At 51.2% G+C, this 18573-nt stretch overlaps 5 protein-coding genes across 5 annotated transcripts; 2 read left to right on the forward strand and 3 right to left on the reverse strand.

Annotated features, from left to right (window-relative positions):
- Positions 1–206: 206 nt before the first annotated feature.
- pld3 (phospholipase D) lies at positions 207–5810 on the reverse strand (the record flags this gene model as incomplete). Its single annotated transcript, XM_041682020.1, has 3 exons — positions 207–213; positions 269–337; positions 406–5810. The coding sequence occupies 3 exons, from the start codon at positions 5808–5810 to the stop codon at positions 207–209; spliced, it is 5481 nt and encodes a 1826-aa protein (XP_041548904.1).
- Positions 5811–7424: 1614 nt separating this feature from the next.
- Positions 7425–8576, forward strand: AKAW2_80944S (uncharacterized protein; the record flags this gene model as incomplete). Its single annotated transcript, XM_041682021.1, has 1 exon — positions 7425–8576. One exon carries the CDS (start codon positions 7425–7427, stop codon positions 8574–8576), a length of 1152 nt encoding a protein of 383 aa, XP_041548905.1.
- A 669-nt stretch (positions 8577–9245) lies between these two features.
- RPL28 (60S ribosomal protein uL15) lies at positions 9246–10051 on the reverse strand (the record flags this gene model as incomplete). Its single annotated transcript, XM_041682022.1, has 3 exons — positions 9246–9464; positions 9669–9867; positions 10020–10051. 3 exons carry the CDS (start codon positions 10049–10051, stop codon positions 9246–9248), a joined length of 450 nt encoding a protein of 149 aa, XP_041548906.1.
- A 404-nt stretch (positions 10052–10455) lies between these two features.
- On the reverse strand, positions 10456–12886 carry chl1 (DNA helicase; the record flags this gene model as incomplete). The annotated part of the gene is made up of 4 exons (XM_041682024.1): positions 10456–11157; positions 11236–11406; positions 11462–12127; positions 12182–12886. 4 exons carry the CDS (start codon positions 12884–12886, stop codon positions 10456–10458), a joined length of 2244 nt encoding a protein of 747 aa, XP_041548907.1.
- Positions 12887–15692: 2806 nt separating this feature from the next.
- Positions 15693–18317, forward strand: AKAW2_80947S (putative chitin synthase activator (Chs3); the record flags this gene model as incomplete). Its single annotated transcript, XM_041682025.1, has 5 exons — positions 15693–15802; positions 15983–16700; positions 16756–16875; positions 16929–18239; positions 18306–18317. 5 exons carry the CDS (start codon positions 15693–15695, stop codon positions 18315–18317), a joined length of 2271 nt encoding a protein of 756 aa, XP_041548908.1.
- Positions 18318–18573: the final 256 nt, after the last annotated feature.

Consider the following 18573-nt stretch of genomic DNA (forward strand, 5'->3'; position numbering starts at 1 on the left):
GCCCGCTTGATATGCAGTGAGCTGAAAACCACCAGCCACCCAAACATTACACGGGATGACCTCAAATGATGGTGTAGGGGTGGGAGAAGAAGTAGCTGTGAAAATCGTAGAAGAGGCGTCGGTCCAAGATGGAAAAGGTAGATCAGCCAAGTGTGAAACAATATAGTACTAAGTAGTACATTGAATGGACACACGTCGACATCGATTCAGTTGCTGCTCCGTGGTTAGCATTTGATGCGTTTGTGTCCCATTCCGGACTTGGACTTACTAGATTTCCAGCGGAGAGATCTGATCCAGCGTGTAAAGCCAATTTCCGCCCTGTTCTTCCTTTTCGAGCCTATGTGAGTGGAAAAGTCAGTAGAGTGCAACGGGATATCAAAGATGAAAGCTCAGCGAATCCCTTACCAGTCGTAGGGCCACAGAATCAAATGTCCCTGTACGTGATTCAAGAGCTCTTCAGCTCGCTGTTTGTCCATCACCTCATCTGTCGCGTGAAACTCCCGCTTTGATCCGAGCGTCGTCGCCCTTCGTCGGCGTCGTCGAGACTGACCGGTGGCATTCCGATTCAAAGCCTCGGAATAATCCACGAGCGGCGGTTCAGATCGCTGCTTCTCCAGATCTTCACCAGAAGAGCCACTTTCCTCATGTCGTCCATTTGGCATGTGCCCCGTCGCCGTCCCATCTGCTCCTTTCATCGTCGATTTCTCATTTATTGGCAAAGGCCCGTCCGAAGTTCCGTGTTCGGCATGTTGCGTGTCCGGCTTTTGACCGGCTTCTGTCGAACGAGCATTGCTCTTTTCGACTGGTGAGTCTTTGGCCTCCACTTTAGCTCCCTCGGCACTCTGAGCATGGACCGATAGAGTATGCTTGAGTCCGGAAGCTGCCCCAGCCAGGCTGGCCCCCGTTCCAGGCGGTCCGGTTTGTCTTTGGCTGGTGGGTTGGTATGCTTTGGTACTGTGTTGACTCTGCATCTCTGCAAAGTGGTCTGCATAGGCAGCATACTCTTTGTATTCTTTCCAAGACTTCACTTCGCTGTCCGGCATGCAGCGGAACACATTCCGGTAAATCTTGGTGTTCTTATCCGCTACAGCTTGCCAAGTATCCAGGTAGAAGCAGTCGATCACAGGGTCACGCATACAATCCTTGTCGATGAAGACGTGCTTTACGTCAGAAGAGAACAAGTGAGAGGACTTGATAGGGTCATGTTTATCCCGCGAAGCCGCCTGAACCCCGCTGTGGCTACTCTCGGACTCGTGCTCCACCGGCAGTGCTGGATGGCGAACAGCGGGCAATCCCTCCACGACCTGCGCCCCCTCGTTACCATGCTCCACGACGGGACTGAGACTATGATTGCCTTCTCTATCGCCACCCGCGTTTGCTCGGTGGGTATTCCGTTGTGAGGGCTGTTTCGGCTGCTGGATAGTGCCCTTGCCCTCGGATGCAACAGGAGAAATCAGGACCTCTGTCCTCGGGCCCAGGAACTCAGAATCGCGGGCATCGCCCAAGCCAGCCCCCACGGCTTTGGTGAGGTTATCGGCACCAAAGCCGTCCACGTCCTTCCTGTGTTCGGCATTTGAGGTCACTCTCGGGTCGGCAGTAAGTTTCCGGTTCGACTTAAGATTGGGGTTATTTCCCTGTTCCCAGTCAACGTCATGGTTGAAGCTGTGCATGTCTTCAGACCGTGAGAGGAATTCGTCCTGAAGCCGGTGTCGACGCTCCATCATATCTCTCTCGTCTTTCTTCTCCAGCATCAACGATTCCGAGTCGAGCTGGCTTTCGGGAGGCTTCGACCCTTCTTCGACGATTTCGATCCGGCGGAGCTCTTCCTCGGTTGCCATGGAGTGCTCCATCAGCTCATCGACGTCAATACCAAGATGCTCCCTCATGAGACGCATACGAAGGGTGTGTGGGAACCGTCCCACGAGGTAAGGGCGGCCGTTCATGGAAGACCATATCATGTCCGTATCCCGCACCACCGCCGCCACCTCCGAATCGCGAGACCCCAACATGGAGCGTTCGTTGATGTTGGCAGACCCAATTATGGCAGCTCGGTCATCAACAACCATGCACTTGGCATGGATATAAAGCTGCTCGGTGACCAATTGGTCTTGAGGGCCGATCTTTCCCCAGGTTCGAAGGCTGAAGAATTGGATGTAGTCCTCAGGTTCGATCCCTAACGCTCGCAGCCGGCCGAATATGGATGTCTCCCCACGACAAATGCTGCGATACTGACACATCATGATCAACCGGACACTCGTTCCACCCTCACTATCCACGGTGTTCTGGAAGCCCGGCATCAGTGGGATGACAATCACGGCACGCCATGCCTCCTTGTTCTTTGCTGCTCGGGTGATTCGTTCCACAAGAGCATCGCCGATCGAGTTCTCAATCTTCCGACCATCAATTTCACAGGTGCTAACAAAGAACTGGTTCTCGATGTATACAAAGTGTTCAGACTCCTCGATCAGCTTCACATAAGCATTCATAATGCTATGCTCCGTGATGTCGGGGGTCCCAGTCGACCACATACTACTCGAACGTAGGATTTGGACCTCACAGGTACCATCCAGCCCCAGGGCCTCCATATCAGCCGGTTCGAAATCTGGCGGCGGTAACAAAAATGGCGTGGGGCGTGTTGGCTTTCGCTGGCGCAAGATGTAGTTCCACCGTTGGACAAAGTGGCGCGTAAGATCTCGAGCCGGTTGTCCGACGACGTGCATGGAAATGTCATGCCAGGGCATCCTGGGAACTACATTTCGATCGTACATCTCCTCGTAGGGCTTGTCGAGGTCGTAGAAATCCTGAACACGAGGATTCGAGTAGTCCTTGCCTGGCCAGAGCTGGCAATGATCCGCATCCTTCGGTCCATCCGGGGTCTCAAACCCAGTGGGTTTGTCGTCGGTGAGGAGATGTTGTGGTGTGTCCCAACGGCCAAAGCAAAGATCGATACCTCCTACAAAAGCCAAGGTGTGGTCGATGATACAGAGCTTTTCATGGTGCGCCCAAAAGAAGGTGTTCTGTCGGAATTGATTTGGTGATCGCTGCACGAAGACGTTTGGATGAAGATCCAAGAGGGAAAACTTGGAGTATTCCGAATCGATAGGGATGGCAGAGTTGATGTTGCGATACATGATGACAAAGATCTTGACTCCTTCACGAGCTTTTCGCTGGAGAAGGCGATCTAGACGCCATTTCTGGCTGATGGCCGCAGGCCGACGCATGTAAAGCTCGGGGCTCAGCCACCAGTCATGGATGTAGATGACATCCTTCGCTTGGTTGATCGCCCGCGACACAACCCACATGTGATCACGCGCATCCACCAACCACTGTGCGAAGCACTTGTGTCGCACCGGCGCAAAACTGTCAAACCGGTTCGGCCTTGCCCAGGGGGTATTGTTAACCATGAACCGGATGGAGTCTTCGAACTGATGGAGCTGACGCTCATTCCTGGCCAGCAGTCTAAGCTTGCGCTCCGAGTTCTCGAGCCTCAATGTGTGATGCTGTGGGTGCCTGGCTGACTCTGTCGCCGATTTGGCAATCTCCTTCGCCTTTTGGTTTCTCAAGCTGACCTTTTGGGTTTGAATCTTGAAGAAAGGATCCACCAAAAACACATCATATATGTTCATTTCCTCTGGGGAGTCGACGCAGACGACATAGCTGTGCCTAACAAGGAACCATTTGGGAGAGTGTCGCTTCTTTACCATGCCCGGCGTCAGCGCGCGCCGAAAATCGAGACCCTTGGAGGACTGGATAACCAGGAAGCCTTCCTTGCCGTGATAGCTCCCTTCGGCCGCAAGACGGACACCCAGGGCTGACAATTCCAGAAACTTGCAGAGACGGTTGCTATCTGGCTTGAATATGAGGAATCGGATCAACTTCTGCAGGTAGGACTCGAGCTTTTTCCGCTGTCTTTCAGGATAGCTCTCCTTTTTACTGGCCTGCCCTCCTTCAGGAAGGCCTGAAGGCCCAGCAGCACCCTCCGCTTCTGGGTTCGTTACGGTAGACTGTCTCCGAGATAGGCCACCCGACGAACGACGATGCGCTTGCTGCTGCTTTTTGGCGGCTCTTTCATTGCCACTAGTAGCCTCCGCAGCTGTTTCGTATCCACCTTCATCCTCCTCATCCTCCATGTCGCTTTCCAACCCACGCACGCCCCTAAGATAGGGGAACGCACTCCGAGGGAAGCGCGGGAGATTTTGGGCCCCTTCAGTGTTCCGCAGCTGGATGTACTTCTGAGTCCCGAAATGCAACTTATACTTCAGGTGCAGGTTTGCAAAGTCCCTCAAGGTGCGGTAGATGATCCATTTCATCCGTGTCATGCCACTACCATACTCCAACTCGATACGGAAGACGAGATGGCGATCTCCGGAGTGAGAATCAATCTTGCTGTCCGTGACCCGCACCTTGAGCTGCTCCAGAAGAATCGGAATCCGCTTGCTACCGTGTTCATCTCGCTGGAACATGCTGGCCAGTATCAAGGCGGCCGGCACTCCTGAGGTCAACTCAGCGAGTAGCTCTGCCGACTTAGCATGGTCTACTGTGTTATCCACCTTGCGTCGCTGTCCGATCAACTTGAGACCTGCCTTTATCTGCCGCCACCTTTGAGCACTAAGGCTCGAACCGCGGTCAGCCCGATGACGCCTCCAGGGTGGTGCCGTTCCTTCTGCATTCTCAGAAGGTCCAGCTAACCCAGTCAGCCGTCTCAGGTTGCTTGGTCTTCTTTCCTCTTGATTTGCTGGCGCATCTATTTGGCGCCCACTGTAAGTAAGGCCCCGCGCGTTAGCAAGCCAGGCACTTTTCCGTCTCCATGCAGTATCCCTATTTAGGCGATCACGACCTTCGTCTTCTGAGACACCCTCACGATGTTGAGGTGTGAAATCACCGGTACTGCCCCGTCGCGGAAAGAAGTTGGGGCGATAATTTTCAAAGGGGGAAAAGGAGGTCGGTAAGTGGAAGGACGGCCGGCTGGTGAATTTGGGGGTATTTGGCTGCGATGGGGGCACCGAATCATCCTGCTGCCGACGACGTGGCTGCTTCTTCTTCTGTTTCTTCTGGCGGGCCCGTTGCTCCCCGGCACTCTCTTCCGCGTCGGCATCAATATCGCTCCCCTCCTCCTCCAAAGTGTTCGGAAAGCGAAATTCCCCTCTTTCTGAGCCAGGGGTTGCTAGTTCATTGTTCGTAGGTCGGAAATCGTTCAGCGTCGCACCGCTCGCCGAGCGAGTATGAGAGGTAAACGAGGGCGAGGCTGCGAAAGACTTCAACTTTGTCAGCAGGGATTGTCTACCCTTCAGGCCCGCATCCGCATCATCGCCTTTGACCGAAGGTGGCCTAGACGGAGATGGCTCAGCAGCATCAACCTCCGGAGTGTCTTGAGTAAATTGTACGCTTGGGCGGCGAGGCGAGGCAGATGATCCCAGGGCTGAAGTTGGCGACTTTCGGCTCCCGGAATTTTGCTGGTTTGCCGTTGCATCGTTCGGTTGTCGAAGGCTCAGCGAGGCCGCTTTGTTGGTGGGACTGGCATTCGACGTTTCCTCCTCTCCAGAATCGCCGGCATGCTCTGCGCGCGTCTTTCCTTTTGTGTCGGATTGAGCATCTCCCACACCTCTGACCGTTGACGAAGCTTCCACCTGATCTCCGCCATCAACTCCATCCGCTCTGTCTGCGTCATCCTTTGTCGAGGAAGGGGAGGGAAGCGGCGATGACAGCTTCAAGCTGTCCAACGACATCGGTTCGGTTTGTCTCGAGTAATACCGATTGGGGGTGTTCTCAGAGCCCCTCGATTCCGAGGGATTGACCGTAGAGTCGGTCATACTGCGTAGAGGAGCGCAATGTCAGTTGGGCAAGCAAGATGGCATTCAGGGGTGGGAGGGGATTTCGAGGGAAAGAAAGCAAGAGCGCGGGGAAGAGCAGCGTACATGCGGATCAAAAGGATCCTGTTGGAACGGGTTTCGGATCTTCAATTAGACGGACATTCTATATCTATTACACAGCAGCCGGGGGACGGAACAATAGACCGATCGGCAAGATCAAGCAGTAAAGAGATATTAAGGGGATAGTCGACAACACGGCCGAAACGTCTGGACGTGAAACTTGAAAGGAGCGTTGGGTTTAGCAGCGACAGTGGTTAGCCGCGGTGGAGTCCGCCCCATAGAAGAAGCGCAGGTCTGACTTGGAGACGGAAGGCCCGCTTTGGCGCAGTTCTGCTGGTTCTGGTCGGCTTGGGACACGGAGGAAAGGGGATGGATCAATCATTCAATCAATCAATCAATCAATGAACCCCTTATGAGAGATCAGAATGGGGCTGCTTTGCACCTGCATGACCATCTACTAGTACAGTAAGCAGTTAGTTAGTTACTTGCAGTAAGTAGGTACTCTCCGTTCGGCCTCGGTTGCAATAAGTGCTACCCCAAGTATACAGTAGGATAAATAATAGCTCCCTCAAGAAGAAAGATGGAAGAGAAGAAGTCAAGGTACCCTTTCCTTCCTTCTTGCTTTTGAGGATATTCCTTGAAGAAAGAAGAGAAGAGACCGCTAAGGTTCAGCGGGCCTACAAAATACGCAATACGATGTGTAAGTTCGTTCTGATCAGGGTGCGGATTACGTCGCCGTCACACTTCCTTTTCGAAATACATGGTTACGGGGAGAGGTACTTGCAAGGTACTCCGTGCGGGAGAACCCAAGCACAACCGGGCCACAACCGTGGTACTTTGGCCTTAAGGCAGCAATCGCCCAGCACCAGCCACAGGATGGTTGGTTACGGGTTTCATACCGTTTCAAAACCCAACCCATGTGGGCAGGTAAGTTACAACAGTCCGATCCTCGGCGTCGAACAGGTCACCGCTCTGCTCACCGCTTGACAATGAAGTACTAACTATTATCTAGAAGTGTGGTATAAGAGTATCTGATCTGGACGCTGCAATGCTAGTGTTCTAACGCTTATGTGAACAATAGATGCAACTGTCTCATGATTGCGCTATTATAATCCGGATACTACATGCTCCCAAGGACGGCCCTTCTCCCTAACAGTAATCCTCTTTCGCTTCCTCTTAACATAATTAAGGCAGTTCAGATGTATAATACTACAGACCAGCTGGATGTTCGCATACTTGCATCATAACCTGTAACTATATAGCTGAGCATACTGGGTTTGCAGGCAGGGACTCTGTTACTGTGCAGTGCATACCCCGTCAAGCCCTGATTCCCACTGGGAGAGCTCCTCTGGCACTTCTAGAAATCAGTAGTGGAGTAGTGCTTCTTTCACAACACCCCTCGGTAAATGCCTCCGAGGTAGTTGGATATATATCGGCAAATTACTTGCCATCGCCGAGTCAATCAACCCCCCCGAACCAATTCCTCATCACTGCGTGATTTTCACCCAGCTAAAGAGAAACCCCAAGACAACCCACAAAATAACGCAACAAAGTATGGCTGATCCCATAAAGACACTTGACAACGCAAGCCGCTACGGCGATGCTTCAACCGTCTCGCGAAAGACATACCCCGTTGCGGGGATCCAAACCACAGTCTACGGTCTTGATGAACTCCCCACACAAACCTCCGACATTGCCTGTCTGTGGCTCTTACATCCCAGAGGAGGTACCCAAGAACGCATGAAAGGCATTGGGACGACCATCATCGCGGATTGGAACTCCAGGAACCCCACCAAGGGCCTCATTGCTGTCGCATTCGATCAACGCAATCATGGAACGAGAGAGGTAGATCCGCTGGCCAATGAAGCATGGAGACAGGGAAACCCTCGACATGCTCAGGATATGTTCTCAATTTTTCGTGAGTTGAGTCACTTGCTACCAGAGGAAAATGTAGACACTAACAACTTTCCTTCTGGAACCACAGAGGGCACTGCCCGAGACGTATCTCTTCTGATTGATTACCTCCCCTCCTATGTGTTCCCCCGCTCCGATCGCAAGATCGTCGATAATCTGGTGTTGGGTGTTTCCCTGGGCGGCCATGCAGCATGGAGCTGTCTTCTGCATGAACCTCGCATAAGCGCCGGGGTCGTCGTCATCGGCTGCCCGGACTACGTGAATCTGATGGCTGATCGGGCCAGATTATCGAAGTTGCCATCGTGGACGAGCACCGACACCCCAGGCTCTCAATTCCTTGGCTCTGAGGCTTTTCCTTCATCTCTACTGGATGCTGTGAAGAAGTACGATCCGGCCGGTCTGTTGTTGAGCCACGTGAAGTCGGCCTCGGATGTCGGTCCTCTTCGCAGTGGACCATTGCCGGAGCCGACGGAGAGCGAGAAGGCTGCGTTGCGACCGCTCCTTGCCCGTTCCATAGCCGGAAAGAGGATTCTCAATTTGGCCGGCGGCAAGGACAAGTTGGTCCCTTATCATCGCGGGGAGGTGTTTTTGGCTTGGTTAAAGCAGGCTGTCGCTTCGCAGGGCTGGTTTGCCGATGGTGCTGTGACCTTCGAAGATATCATCGATGAAGAGGCTGGGCATGATATGACCGGGAAGATGATGGATGAGGCAACTCGTTTCATTCGTGAAACCCTGGAGGCCAGCAACAAAGCCCCAGAGAAGGTGGGGTCGGTGCGTGAATCGAAGATCTAGAACTCTTTCTCTACTCAGGATGTACTACGACCGTTGTTTTACATAGAGACCTACATAAACGTCCCGGTACCTCTACATCACATAACATACTACAATCACCATATTATCATTATCATACGGATACCACGGGAGGATTACAATAACCGGGCAATGGGCATGAATTAGAGCCATATCCCCCGAACTTTGGAGTAAAGAGGAAGGTCATAGTCCAGTGGTCTACGCATTCTGTAATCGCTGCAACTCCAAAGGGCATTTCAGGTCTGGGATATACATCCTCAAAACCGGCGCTGCTGGCTCATACTCAAAAACAGCCGTATTCAAGAGCCTTGCCCTCATGCTCATAGAAGCCATAGCCCGGCATACTCTGTAGCAGCATAGATGGGGGAAGAGCGAACATATCCACAGAAAAAAAAAGGTTGTCCTCCTTTATGGTATTGTTCAATAATAGAGCGTGATCGTAAGGGCATCCGGAGGCCATTCTTTGCTCGTCACAAATAGAAACCCTTTTGAATTTGTAAATACACGGATCAAGGTGCCCGATCCGCGGCTCCCATTTTTTGTTTTCTCATTCCCCGGGGAGAATTCGAATCTCTATTACACCGAATCGTAGCCAGCGCAGCACCTGTCCCGGTTTTTCATCCTCCAAGTGAAATCCCAGACTTTCCACACTTAAGCAACGAGCTCAACAACACCACCGGCAGCCTTGATCTTCTCCTCAGCATCCCGGCTGAAGTAGCGAGCGCGGACGACGATGGGGACCTCGGGGAGACGGCCCTTGCCGAGAACCTTGGAGTAGCCGAGGGGAAGGAGGTCGATGACGGGGGCGGTGTCGGTCTTCTGGCCGCTCAGGTAGGCATCACGCTTCTCGGCGGGGACGAGAGACCACAGCTATATTGGGAAGACAATCTATCAGCCATCCACATCCTTGAAAACGTATTCAAATCTCGTATGTTCTTGCGCTCCTGTTCCAATCCCCCTCCCATTCTTCTTCCACGGTGTCTGATAACAAATGTACACCCCTTGCGCCTTCTCATCTTCCCGATTCTCTTCGCCACATCTCGATTGGGATCGTAGTGTCGAGTTTGAACGTACCTTGTCAAGGTTGATAGTGGGCTTCCAGAACTGCTGCTGGGTCTTGTGGAAGTACCTCATACCGACCTTACCGAAGTAACCGGGGTGGTACTTGTCGAGGTTGGTGCGGTGGTGGTGCTGACCACCGGCCATACCACGACCACCGGGGTGCTTACGGTGCTTGCCAATTCGACCGTAACCGGCCGAAACATGACCGCGGCTAAGGAAGAAGACACATAAGTCAGTTTTCTTGTTGTTCTGGTAGACGGGGCGGACGGTGGTCGGATGAGGCCTCAAGCCTGTCGCAAATTGACCACGACAAACGAAACGGTCGACCACCGGAGGCGAAAGGGAGAAGTTGAAGCGACTCACGCTTTCCTTGTCTTCGAGAAACGGGTAGGCATCTTGTCGACGGTGCTGAGCTCGACAAGACCGGTCTGAGGGTTGGCGATGGGGGGATGCGGTCGTGTATACTGCTGGCTCAGATGTTGAAATCAAGGCTCCGGGGCGGCTAGAGTGTGCGCTAATTCGCTTGCCCTAACTTAGGGCCAACCCTGCGGCTTGTCTTTGGCGGCTGGGCGCAGTACCATCACGTGCTCCAGCGCCTGCGCCACTAGATTACATAATCGCTCATAGAACATTCCCTTGTTAGATAGATCTACGGAGTTACTATAGATCTACTAGATCGGTTCCTCTCACATAATTTCACCAACGGACGGGAAATAATGTCTATAACGTTTTGAACATGTGTAGAATCGTATTAGCGGTAATTGTTCTGAAATGGTCTATTATTCTACTCGAGATCGATTTAGGTTGATTTGCTGGCAAAAAACTTCGCCAAACTCTGAATCGTAGCACCAGCAGGTCGTTGGGCCGAACTGCCTACCATACTCTGTTTGATCCAAGCCGGTAGCTTCGCTTGGATACCGGGTTTATCATAACGTCTGTCAATCAGAACAATCGCCGCATAGTCGTTACGGTGCCTGATGGCTCGCCCAATACACTGGTTCACTGCTCGCATGCACGAGTTCTCATAGAAGTCCCTCCCTGCTGCTTTTGCTGCTGATTGCCGGCTTGCCTCAGGGCCTGTAGCTTGCTGGTGTGTTTTCTGCTCAATATACTGTATCTTGGCTTGCCAAACTGCACTCCGTATATTGGGAAAGGGCAGTCCCACAATCAACACAGCCCGTCCGAGTTTGTCAGAGAAATTGATGCCCTCTGACAGCTTGCCACCCACAACGGACAAGAGAAGCGCACCTCTGCCAGAATCAACAGTTTTGGCGTACGTCTGTAGCAGTTCCTCGGTAGTGACTGTCATGTCTCGGGACTCAGACAGTATGGGCTTCTTCTGCCCAATCAAGCCATACACAGTCTGGCCTTGTTCGCTTAGCATTGGCTTCTTCCAGATGCTCAGGACCCGGCCAAGGTAATCGTAGCTGGGAAAGAATGCCACTACTCCGTCGGGGATGACATGGCAGAGCGTAGCTATCGTCCTACCAAGATCCATGATCTGAATGCCGACGTAACAATGGTCAGCTTCTTTTCAGATAGAGAACGATGCTATGCGTCGAAAGAGGAAAGCTCTCACCATTTTCTCAGAGTCACGGACATCATAGGTAAAGTCAAATTCTGAGCCTTGAACACCCCGTACCAGTGTGTGAGCGATCAAATTCTCTGGTGGTATGACATGGCCGTAACTGAACGTGTCTAAGCGACTGGCTGGGACATACGAGAAGAGATGGTTCATGTAGTCTGTCATCTGCCCAAATCGTGAGATAAACAATACACTACCATTGATGGCCGTCGAAACTTACGGGTGACATGGTCCCGCCAGCCAATATGACGGCTCTTGCATCCTCCACAAGCTCCCGAAATTGATTGGTAGGGTCTAAAAGCATGTACTTCAATTGGATATCTCCCTGTTCCTTCAAGTAGAACAATCGCCCTTCGGCAGAGGGGTTCATCAAAGATAGAAGAAATCCCTGTATGTGAAACAGTACGGGCACCGTAGGATCCCTTGTCCCCTGCTTGTTTGACGGATCTTTAGTGAACTCGACATATCCATCAACTTTCCTTGCTAATTTGCTTTCTTGTAAATATCGACTCAATTTATAAGGATTGATCTGATCAACCCCCTTTCCGGACATGAGCTCAGATGCCAAAACCGGGCCCTCCGGTGCCTTTCCACTCTCTAGGAGTGACCGAAGATGAGCAGCGATTGAACTGAGGAGCCGAATAACCTGAGCAACATAGCTCCTGTTTTTCCCCTTCAAGCGAGTTTTGAATTTGCGGGCATAGATAGTCAATTGAGAAAGAGAGGTCTGCAATTGTGAAAGCGTCACCGTTACCGAGTGTATGTTGGATATTGCGTCCATCAAATTATGGGCTTCGTCGATTATTATGACATGCCCCTTGACAGATAGATTGAGAGCCTCTCTCGCTGAGCGTTGCAACAGCAAGGGATATGGTAGTGTTACAATCTGCCACTCATCAGCTACTAGGTCGGTTGAAGGTCGGACTCGAAGGCAACAAACCTCACTATTCTTAATAACAGAACGGGATGCATAATAAGGGCATATCCCAATCTTCTTGCCAAGCTTTCCCAGGTCCTCAATGTCCTTCACTGTTGATAATGCATGGTCCCGGAATTGAAGAACCTGTCTTTCATCTTCTTTGGATGGCAGAAATGGACATTTATGCTGAGGATCCACATTGGGCTGTTGTAGATCTAAACAACGCTCATTAATCGCTGTTGCATTTTCCAATGAACTGACACGGGGATTAATGCAGAGGTTCTTCCGAGAACCAAGAGTGACATGCTTCACACGCTCCTCGAGTTCTTCTTCTCCTGTCAAGTCAGTACTCAACAAGTCCTTCGGTACACTCCATGGCATTTTAACGCGTCTCAGTTCACCGGCAAATTGGCTTAACTGGGAGTGTGTCCGGGAGCAATAAAATATCTTGACTTCGTCATTGTCTTCATCGTCACTTCCTGGCTTGGCGGTGGAGAACTGTCCTTTAAAGCGTTCCAACAATTCTAGTGTACTAGAAGATAGTTCGTTAGTATGGGCCAGCCCACTCCGCTGTTTGCTATGCTCTTCATTCTCGCTGTCGTAGTCATCCAGCGCAAAGTGTTCTTCGCTTAGCCCACCAGTTTCAGTTGATGGTGTACTGTATTTCTGCACGGACAAATTTGGAGTCAGCCGATATATCGAGACAGAAGTATTGCTCAACCTCATACCTGCTTTTTCCGGGATCCTTCGGGGTTGTCTAGCGCGATCCTCTGCTGTTCTTCTTCCTTTCTCGTCCTTTCTAATCTCTCTTCAAGCTCCTTCCTTTTCTCGGTCATCTTCCGACTCGACTCACGCCTGGCAAAATCCAGCATCCATTCAGGTTCGTCATCATCACCTAGAGTACGATTAGTGGAGAATTTCAGCTATCCAGTAACGAGGAGTCTTACATGTGGCATTGTCAACCGCTGTCTGGAAGGCGGAACGCCTGTGGTCTCGCAGCCACGTCAAGGAACCGCATATTAAACTTAAGGATTTTCCCTGGCAAGTTGTTTAGCCATATTCCATGAACCCACGGCACACTTCGGTGAATTCTCAAGCTTGTGCTACCGCAGCCAGGGGTTCATGGGCTACTAGATAGTATATGGTGACGACCAAGAACTATCTACTGTATACGTTCACCTGGAATCGAACGAGTAAAATGAAATAAAAATCTTACTTACAGTTCCTGGGATTGGCTATATTAGCTGCAAATGAATCTAGCACGAAGCTTACACGGCTTACCAGTAGGTGACTCGAATACAGCAACTTTTCCTTGTTCGAGACAAGAGTATAGCGCCCGCATCAACTGCAGTTGGATGTCATAAGGCGAGTAAGGATGATGAAAATCATTACGCTGGGGTTCCATTGGTGGTGTTGCAGCCCGAAGCTGGGCACTGGCCAAATTGTACGGCAGCCGGAAGTTGATGAGACAAAACGTAGTCTATATGCTAAGGTGGTGGAACGCCAAGCACCAATGCTTTTACCACTGTCAGTACTTAATGCCCGTGACGGTATACTTTCAGACTGCCTTCGACTAGACAAGGAAGACAATTTTGATTACTTGCCAGGTAGTGTTTCAGAAAGAAGAGGATCGAGTGTTAGGATAGCATCTCACGTCGCTAGGTGTAGACTATAGGCTGATATGCCTATGTATAGTGCAACTATATGGAGGGGTTACCCCCTACTAGTCACTCTCTGATGGTGGTTACACATTACCAACAAAGGTGAAAATTTCCAAGGCTTGGGTCCACCACAGAGGATTCAACAGATGCCAAGAGATTACTTACCTAAGTAAACTTGAAGAAAAGGTTCGACCTCTTGTTTCTCAATGACACTGCATGTGCGATGTGCCTGTAGATGCTGTATTTGGCGCTCTCCCTTTGCTTAGCAATTGTTTTCCACACGAGTCATTATTATGGATTGAAGATGACTGGCCTAAAGAGAGGAAGAGGAAGGGAAAGTCATTGCGGGAGTACCTGTCAGGTATGGTAAGATTCCTTCTGGAAGGGGCTTCCATCACTAGTCTAACGGACGCCCTGGGCGCTTAGTCCAAGACAGAGTGGTAGTGCGATTGTCGCGATAAAAATAGCTGACCATCCATCAGGCTGAAAAGTATGGTTCCCGTGGAAGTACTAGTACTTAACATCTCAGTTCTAATTCCTCCATTCACCTCGATTGTTGAATCAATCGTTGCTTACTTTCTGCCCCTAAACTTCTCCTTCTCACTCTCAGGATGATGGTCAGGTATTGTAATTATACAATCACAGTATGTAACTTATCTTAACCATATGTAGTTAACTCCTCCGTAACAGTTACTTAAGTTAATTAACTAAGTAAATATTTGGGCTAGTGTCTGCTTACCTCACATCAGGTAGATAGTTAACTAATTGACTAGTTAGTTAACTTATGTAGATAGATAATTAGGAGTTACTATTTTAATTTCCAAGAATCTTCCGGCATCAGTAAGATTAATCTCCTTCCTCTACTTAAGCAACCAAAGTGGATAACTTGCTCGTAATAATATTCGTTGAAAATGAACAAGTAACGATCTTTATCGTCTTCTAGTCTCTTCTTCAATTGTTGCCTGCACTAGTTTCTTCTTTGAATGATAGTCAACAAGATACCCGAACCATGGAGAGGAAGAAATGATGATTAATACGAGGACTACTTCAATATTAGTGGTCCAGTCGTTATGGAGTAGTTTACCTGTGGAGGAGCCTTACTAGTATTTATTAGAACTCCATACTACTACTAGTGTTACCCATATGGTACTACTCTCTACGTACTGGAACTGCCTGGTAGGCTACAAGGAAGTCCGTACTGTTAGTACTGTGGTGGTTCCTGGCCTTGTCTTTTCTTTTCCTTTTCCCCCCTCCAACCCCTCTTCCCTATGACAAAACCCCCTCCCCTCTTTCTCTCGTACTCGACAGTAAGATTAATCTTATTCTTTGTATCACCTATACTGCGTATCATGGCCACCTAAATTAGTGCCAGGGAAATAACCAGACTGTTAGCGTCCATTCCCCGACCCAAATGGATATATTACACACACTCTTTCCCTGTCTAGTTGTATCTTTTTTGCCTGCTAGAGAGTTCTTAGTTAGATGTGAAGAAGCCCTTGCGCGCGCCCTCTCTTCCTTGGTGTTCCGTTATATCATCTTAGTCCAAATCAGTTCAGTAACAGTAGTTAGTCGTGACTGCGCCCCCCCTTCTTCCCCCCCCTCCCCCTTCTCGGAGAACGACTTACTAGTTAGTTAGTCCTCCACCACTACTCGGCAGTCCCCACGCCGGCTCTACTTTTTTTCTCTCGAGAGAGGTTCCGATGAACCGCTGAGCCCAGCCAAAAGTGCCAAACACGCTATTGACTGGCGCCCAGTCCGAGACGAGTGACAATTAATTTTTCTTTGCCAATTTCAGCAGGGGTAAGGTGGAAACAAAACTAACACGGGTGAAAAAAGCAATACCGTCCAATAAACGGAGAATCTCGCCGACGATGAATAGGCCACCCCAAGGTCACGGTCAGCCACGGCTGGGTGCTACCTGGTATCCAGGGGGCCAGGATGATTTCTACATGCCGGAGGTCATATCCCCCTCTCCTCAAAGGTGCGAAACCTCCCCTCGGATGACAGCGGTCATAAGAAAGAATAAAAAGAAAAGAACATTCTTCAGACAAAAAGGGGAAACCAGCACACCTCCCCCAAATAGAAAACCCTGTCTTTTCCTGGCCTTGTACGGAGTCCCTTGGTTGGCGTGTTGCTAATCGATAAATCCTCCTTCCATTAGGGTCATGCCAGAAGTCCCGGAGAACATGCAGGACAATATCGCGCACCTCGAACACGAGGCCCGGAACCCCCACCACACCCAGTATGATCGTTCGCGTTACCCTGAACGAACTACCTCTGCGGTCGCTCAGGGTCAGGCTTCTCCAACCGCCGCCTACGATTCCGCTCGTTTTGAGCAAGCCGCTGTCCACGACACTATGGACGCCCCCAACTTTTCGCCATTCCCAGTCCTGCGCAATCCTCCACCTAACGTCCCCCCGACCGATGAGCAGAGGGAGGTAAACTTGGAGAGGGCCCGCATGGCCGTGCTGTCGTCAAATGATCCTGATATGCAGTTGGCCTGGGCGCAGGATGCGCTCGCCTATGTGGAAGTTGCTATGCAAAATGAGGCTCGTCTATCGTTGATTCAGCCCCCGCGCCCTCAGACCCCTCCGGCGGAGCGGCAGCTGAAACTCGATGCGATGAATATCGTCAACTTTCTAGCGGAGCAATATCATCCCAAGGCCGAATTCATCAAGGGAATGTGGCTAGAGTTTGGCAAGTTTGGATACCGCGTGGACAAGAAAGAAGCTTTCCGTGCCTATTCGAGAGCTGCGGAGAAAGGCTACGCCAGAGCCGAGTATCGTATCGGCATGCAGTTCGAGAGTTCGGGAGAGCCAGAGAAGGCTATCAAGCATTACGAGAAGGGAGTTGCGCTCGCGGACTCGGCTTCATTCTACGTATGACCCCTCCCCATTATCGCGTCCCAGCGAATGCTGATGTTTTGATCAATAGCGCCTGGGTATGATGATCCTTCTTGGACAGCATGGGCAACGCCAAGACTACCAAATGGGTCTTAACTATATCAGCCTTGCTGCGCAGTCCTGCGACGAAAATGCGCCTCAGGGAGCTTACGTGCGTCCGCCTACTAATCCTCTTGGTGACCAGAGCTCTAACATGTTGTATAGGTTTACGGTATGCTGTTGGCACGAGAGCTGCCGCAGGTAAACGTTCCTGAGCAGTTCTTGCCGCTGGATCTGAATGCTGCTCGCGTCAACATCGAGAAGGCTGCTTACCACGGGTTTGCTAAGGCCCAAGTCAAGATGGGTGCGGCCTATGAACTGTGCCAGCTTAGCTGTGATTTTAACCCTGCATTGTCCTTGCACTACAACGCGCTGGCTGCACGCCAAGGCGAGCCGGAAGCGGAGATGGCTATCAGCAAATGGTTCCTCTGCGGCCATGAGGGGGTCTTCGAAAAGAACGATGAGCTGGCGTTCATGTATGCTCAACGTGCGGCTCAAAGTGGATTTCCCACCGCTGAGTTCGCCTTGGGATATTTCTACGAAGTCGGTATCTTCGTTCCGGTGGATATCAAAGAAGCCAGGAGCTGGTATGCCAAAGCTGCAGCAAATGGAAACAAAGACGCGACCGGCCGGATCGATAGCATCTCGCGCTCCAAGACCCTATCGAGGAAGGATCATGAACAGGTTGCGATTGCCCGGATCAAGTCGACTCGCTATGGCAATGGCCCGCGAGGGCCCCCGATGAAACCGCCTCAGGAGAATCTCGAAATGCCCGATCCCTCCAGAATGACTCTATCAGATAACCCACCCGCCGCGCCTGCTCCTTACCCTGACAGACCGGGATCTCGTGCTCGACCTGTGTATCCGCCAGGATATCCCATGGGTGCGGACCCCCGGCCAAGTTCTGCATTTGGAATCAACCCGAATATTCGGTCGAACGCGCCGAACTACAACCGTGCTGCTTCGTACGGGCCTAGCGCCATGGGATACCGCTCACCAGGCCCCAGTACGCCATCAACGACTAGCCCCACAAGCCCAGCGTCGGCGGCACCTAAACTCGATATTGGCTACTCAGCACCCCTCGAGAATCCTCACCCCGATGCTCGCAGACGTCCTCAGCGACTGGACAACATGCCTCCCCCGGACAGGAGACCTGTGCGGGGCCCTGCTTCTCCCCACTCCCAGGGTGGACCGACGGGCTCTCCTAGGCCGCCTGCCTCGCCTTCCACCGCATATCCCCCACGGACTGAATCCATGCCGCCGCCCGGTGCTGCAGCGACGCCCCGGCCCTCGTCATCGTCTGCTTCCACACCTAAGCCTCCTCCCTCAACTTCGACTCCCAAGCCTCCCTCCACGGCTTCGAGCACATCTAGCCAAAAACCCGCACCCGCTAAACAGCATGGTAACCTGCCAGGCAAGGGCCCCAAAACATTCGAGGAGATGGGTGTTCCGACTGTCCAGAAAGACAATGATTGCGTATGTAACCTCCTTTCTTGGATATCTCACTTTTAAAGACGCTGTCATCAAGCTAACTACGCGCAGATCGTCATGTGATACCCTTGAAGATCTCTTACTTTTGGTCTTTCTTCATCTGTGCCATATTCGAAAGGACAAAAAAAAATTTGGGGAGTGGGTTTTTCTTTATCATTTTTTTTTTACTTCTCCCTTGCGTACAGGATCTATTAATGTAGATGGTTTGGAGTGTTGGAAAATTGGATGGTCAGTAGACGAGAAGATGCATAGTGATATCTTCCCGTGTCTTGGGCCATCTAAGGATTGCATATGTCGTTCACCCTGTTGTCCTGAATCT

Source organism: Aspergillus luchuensis, chromosome 8 (genome assembly GCF_016861625.1).
Source record: "Aspergillus luchuensis IFO 4308 DNA, chromosome 8, nearly complete sequence".
NCBI classification, from domain to species: domain Eukaryota; kingdom Fungi; phylum Ascomycota; class Eurotiomycetes; order Eurotiales; family Aspergillaceae; genus Aspergillus; species Aspergillus luchuensis.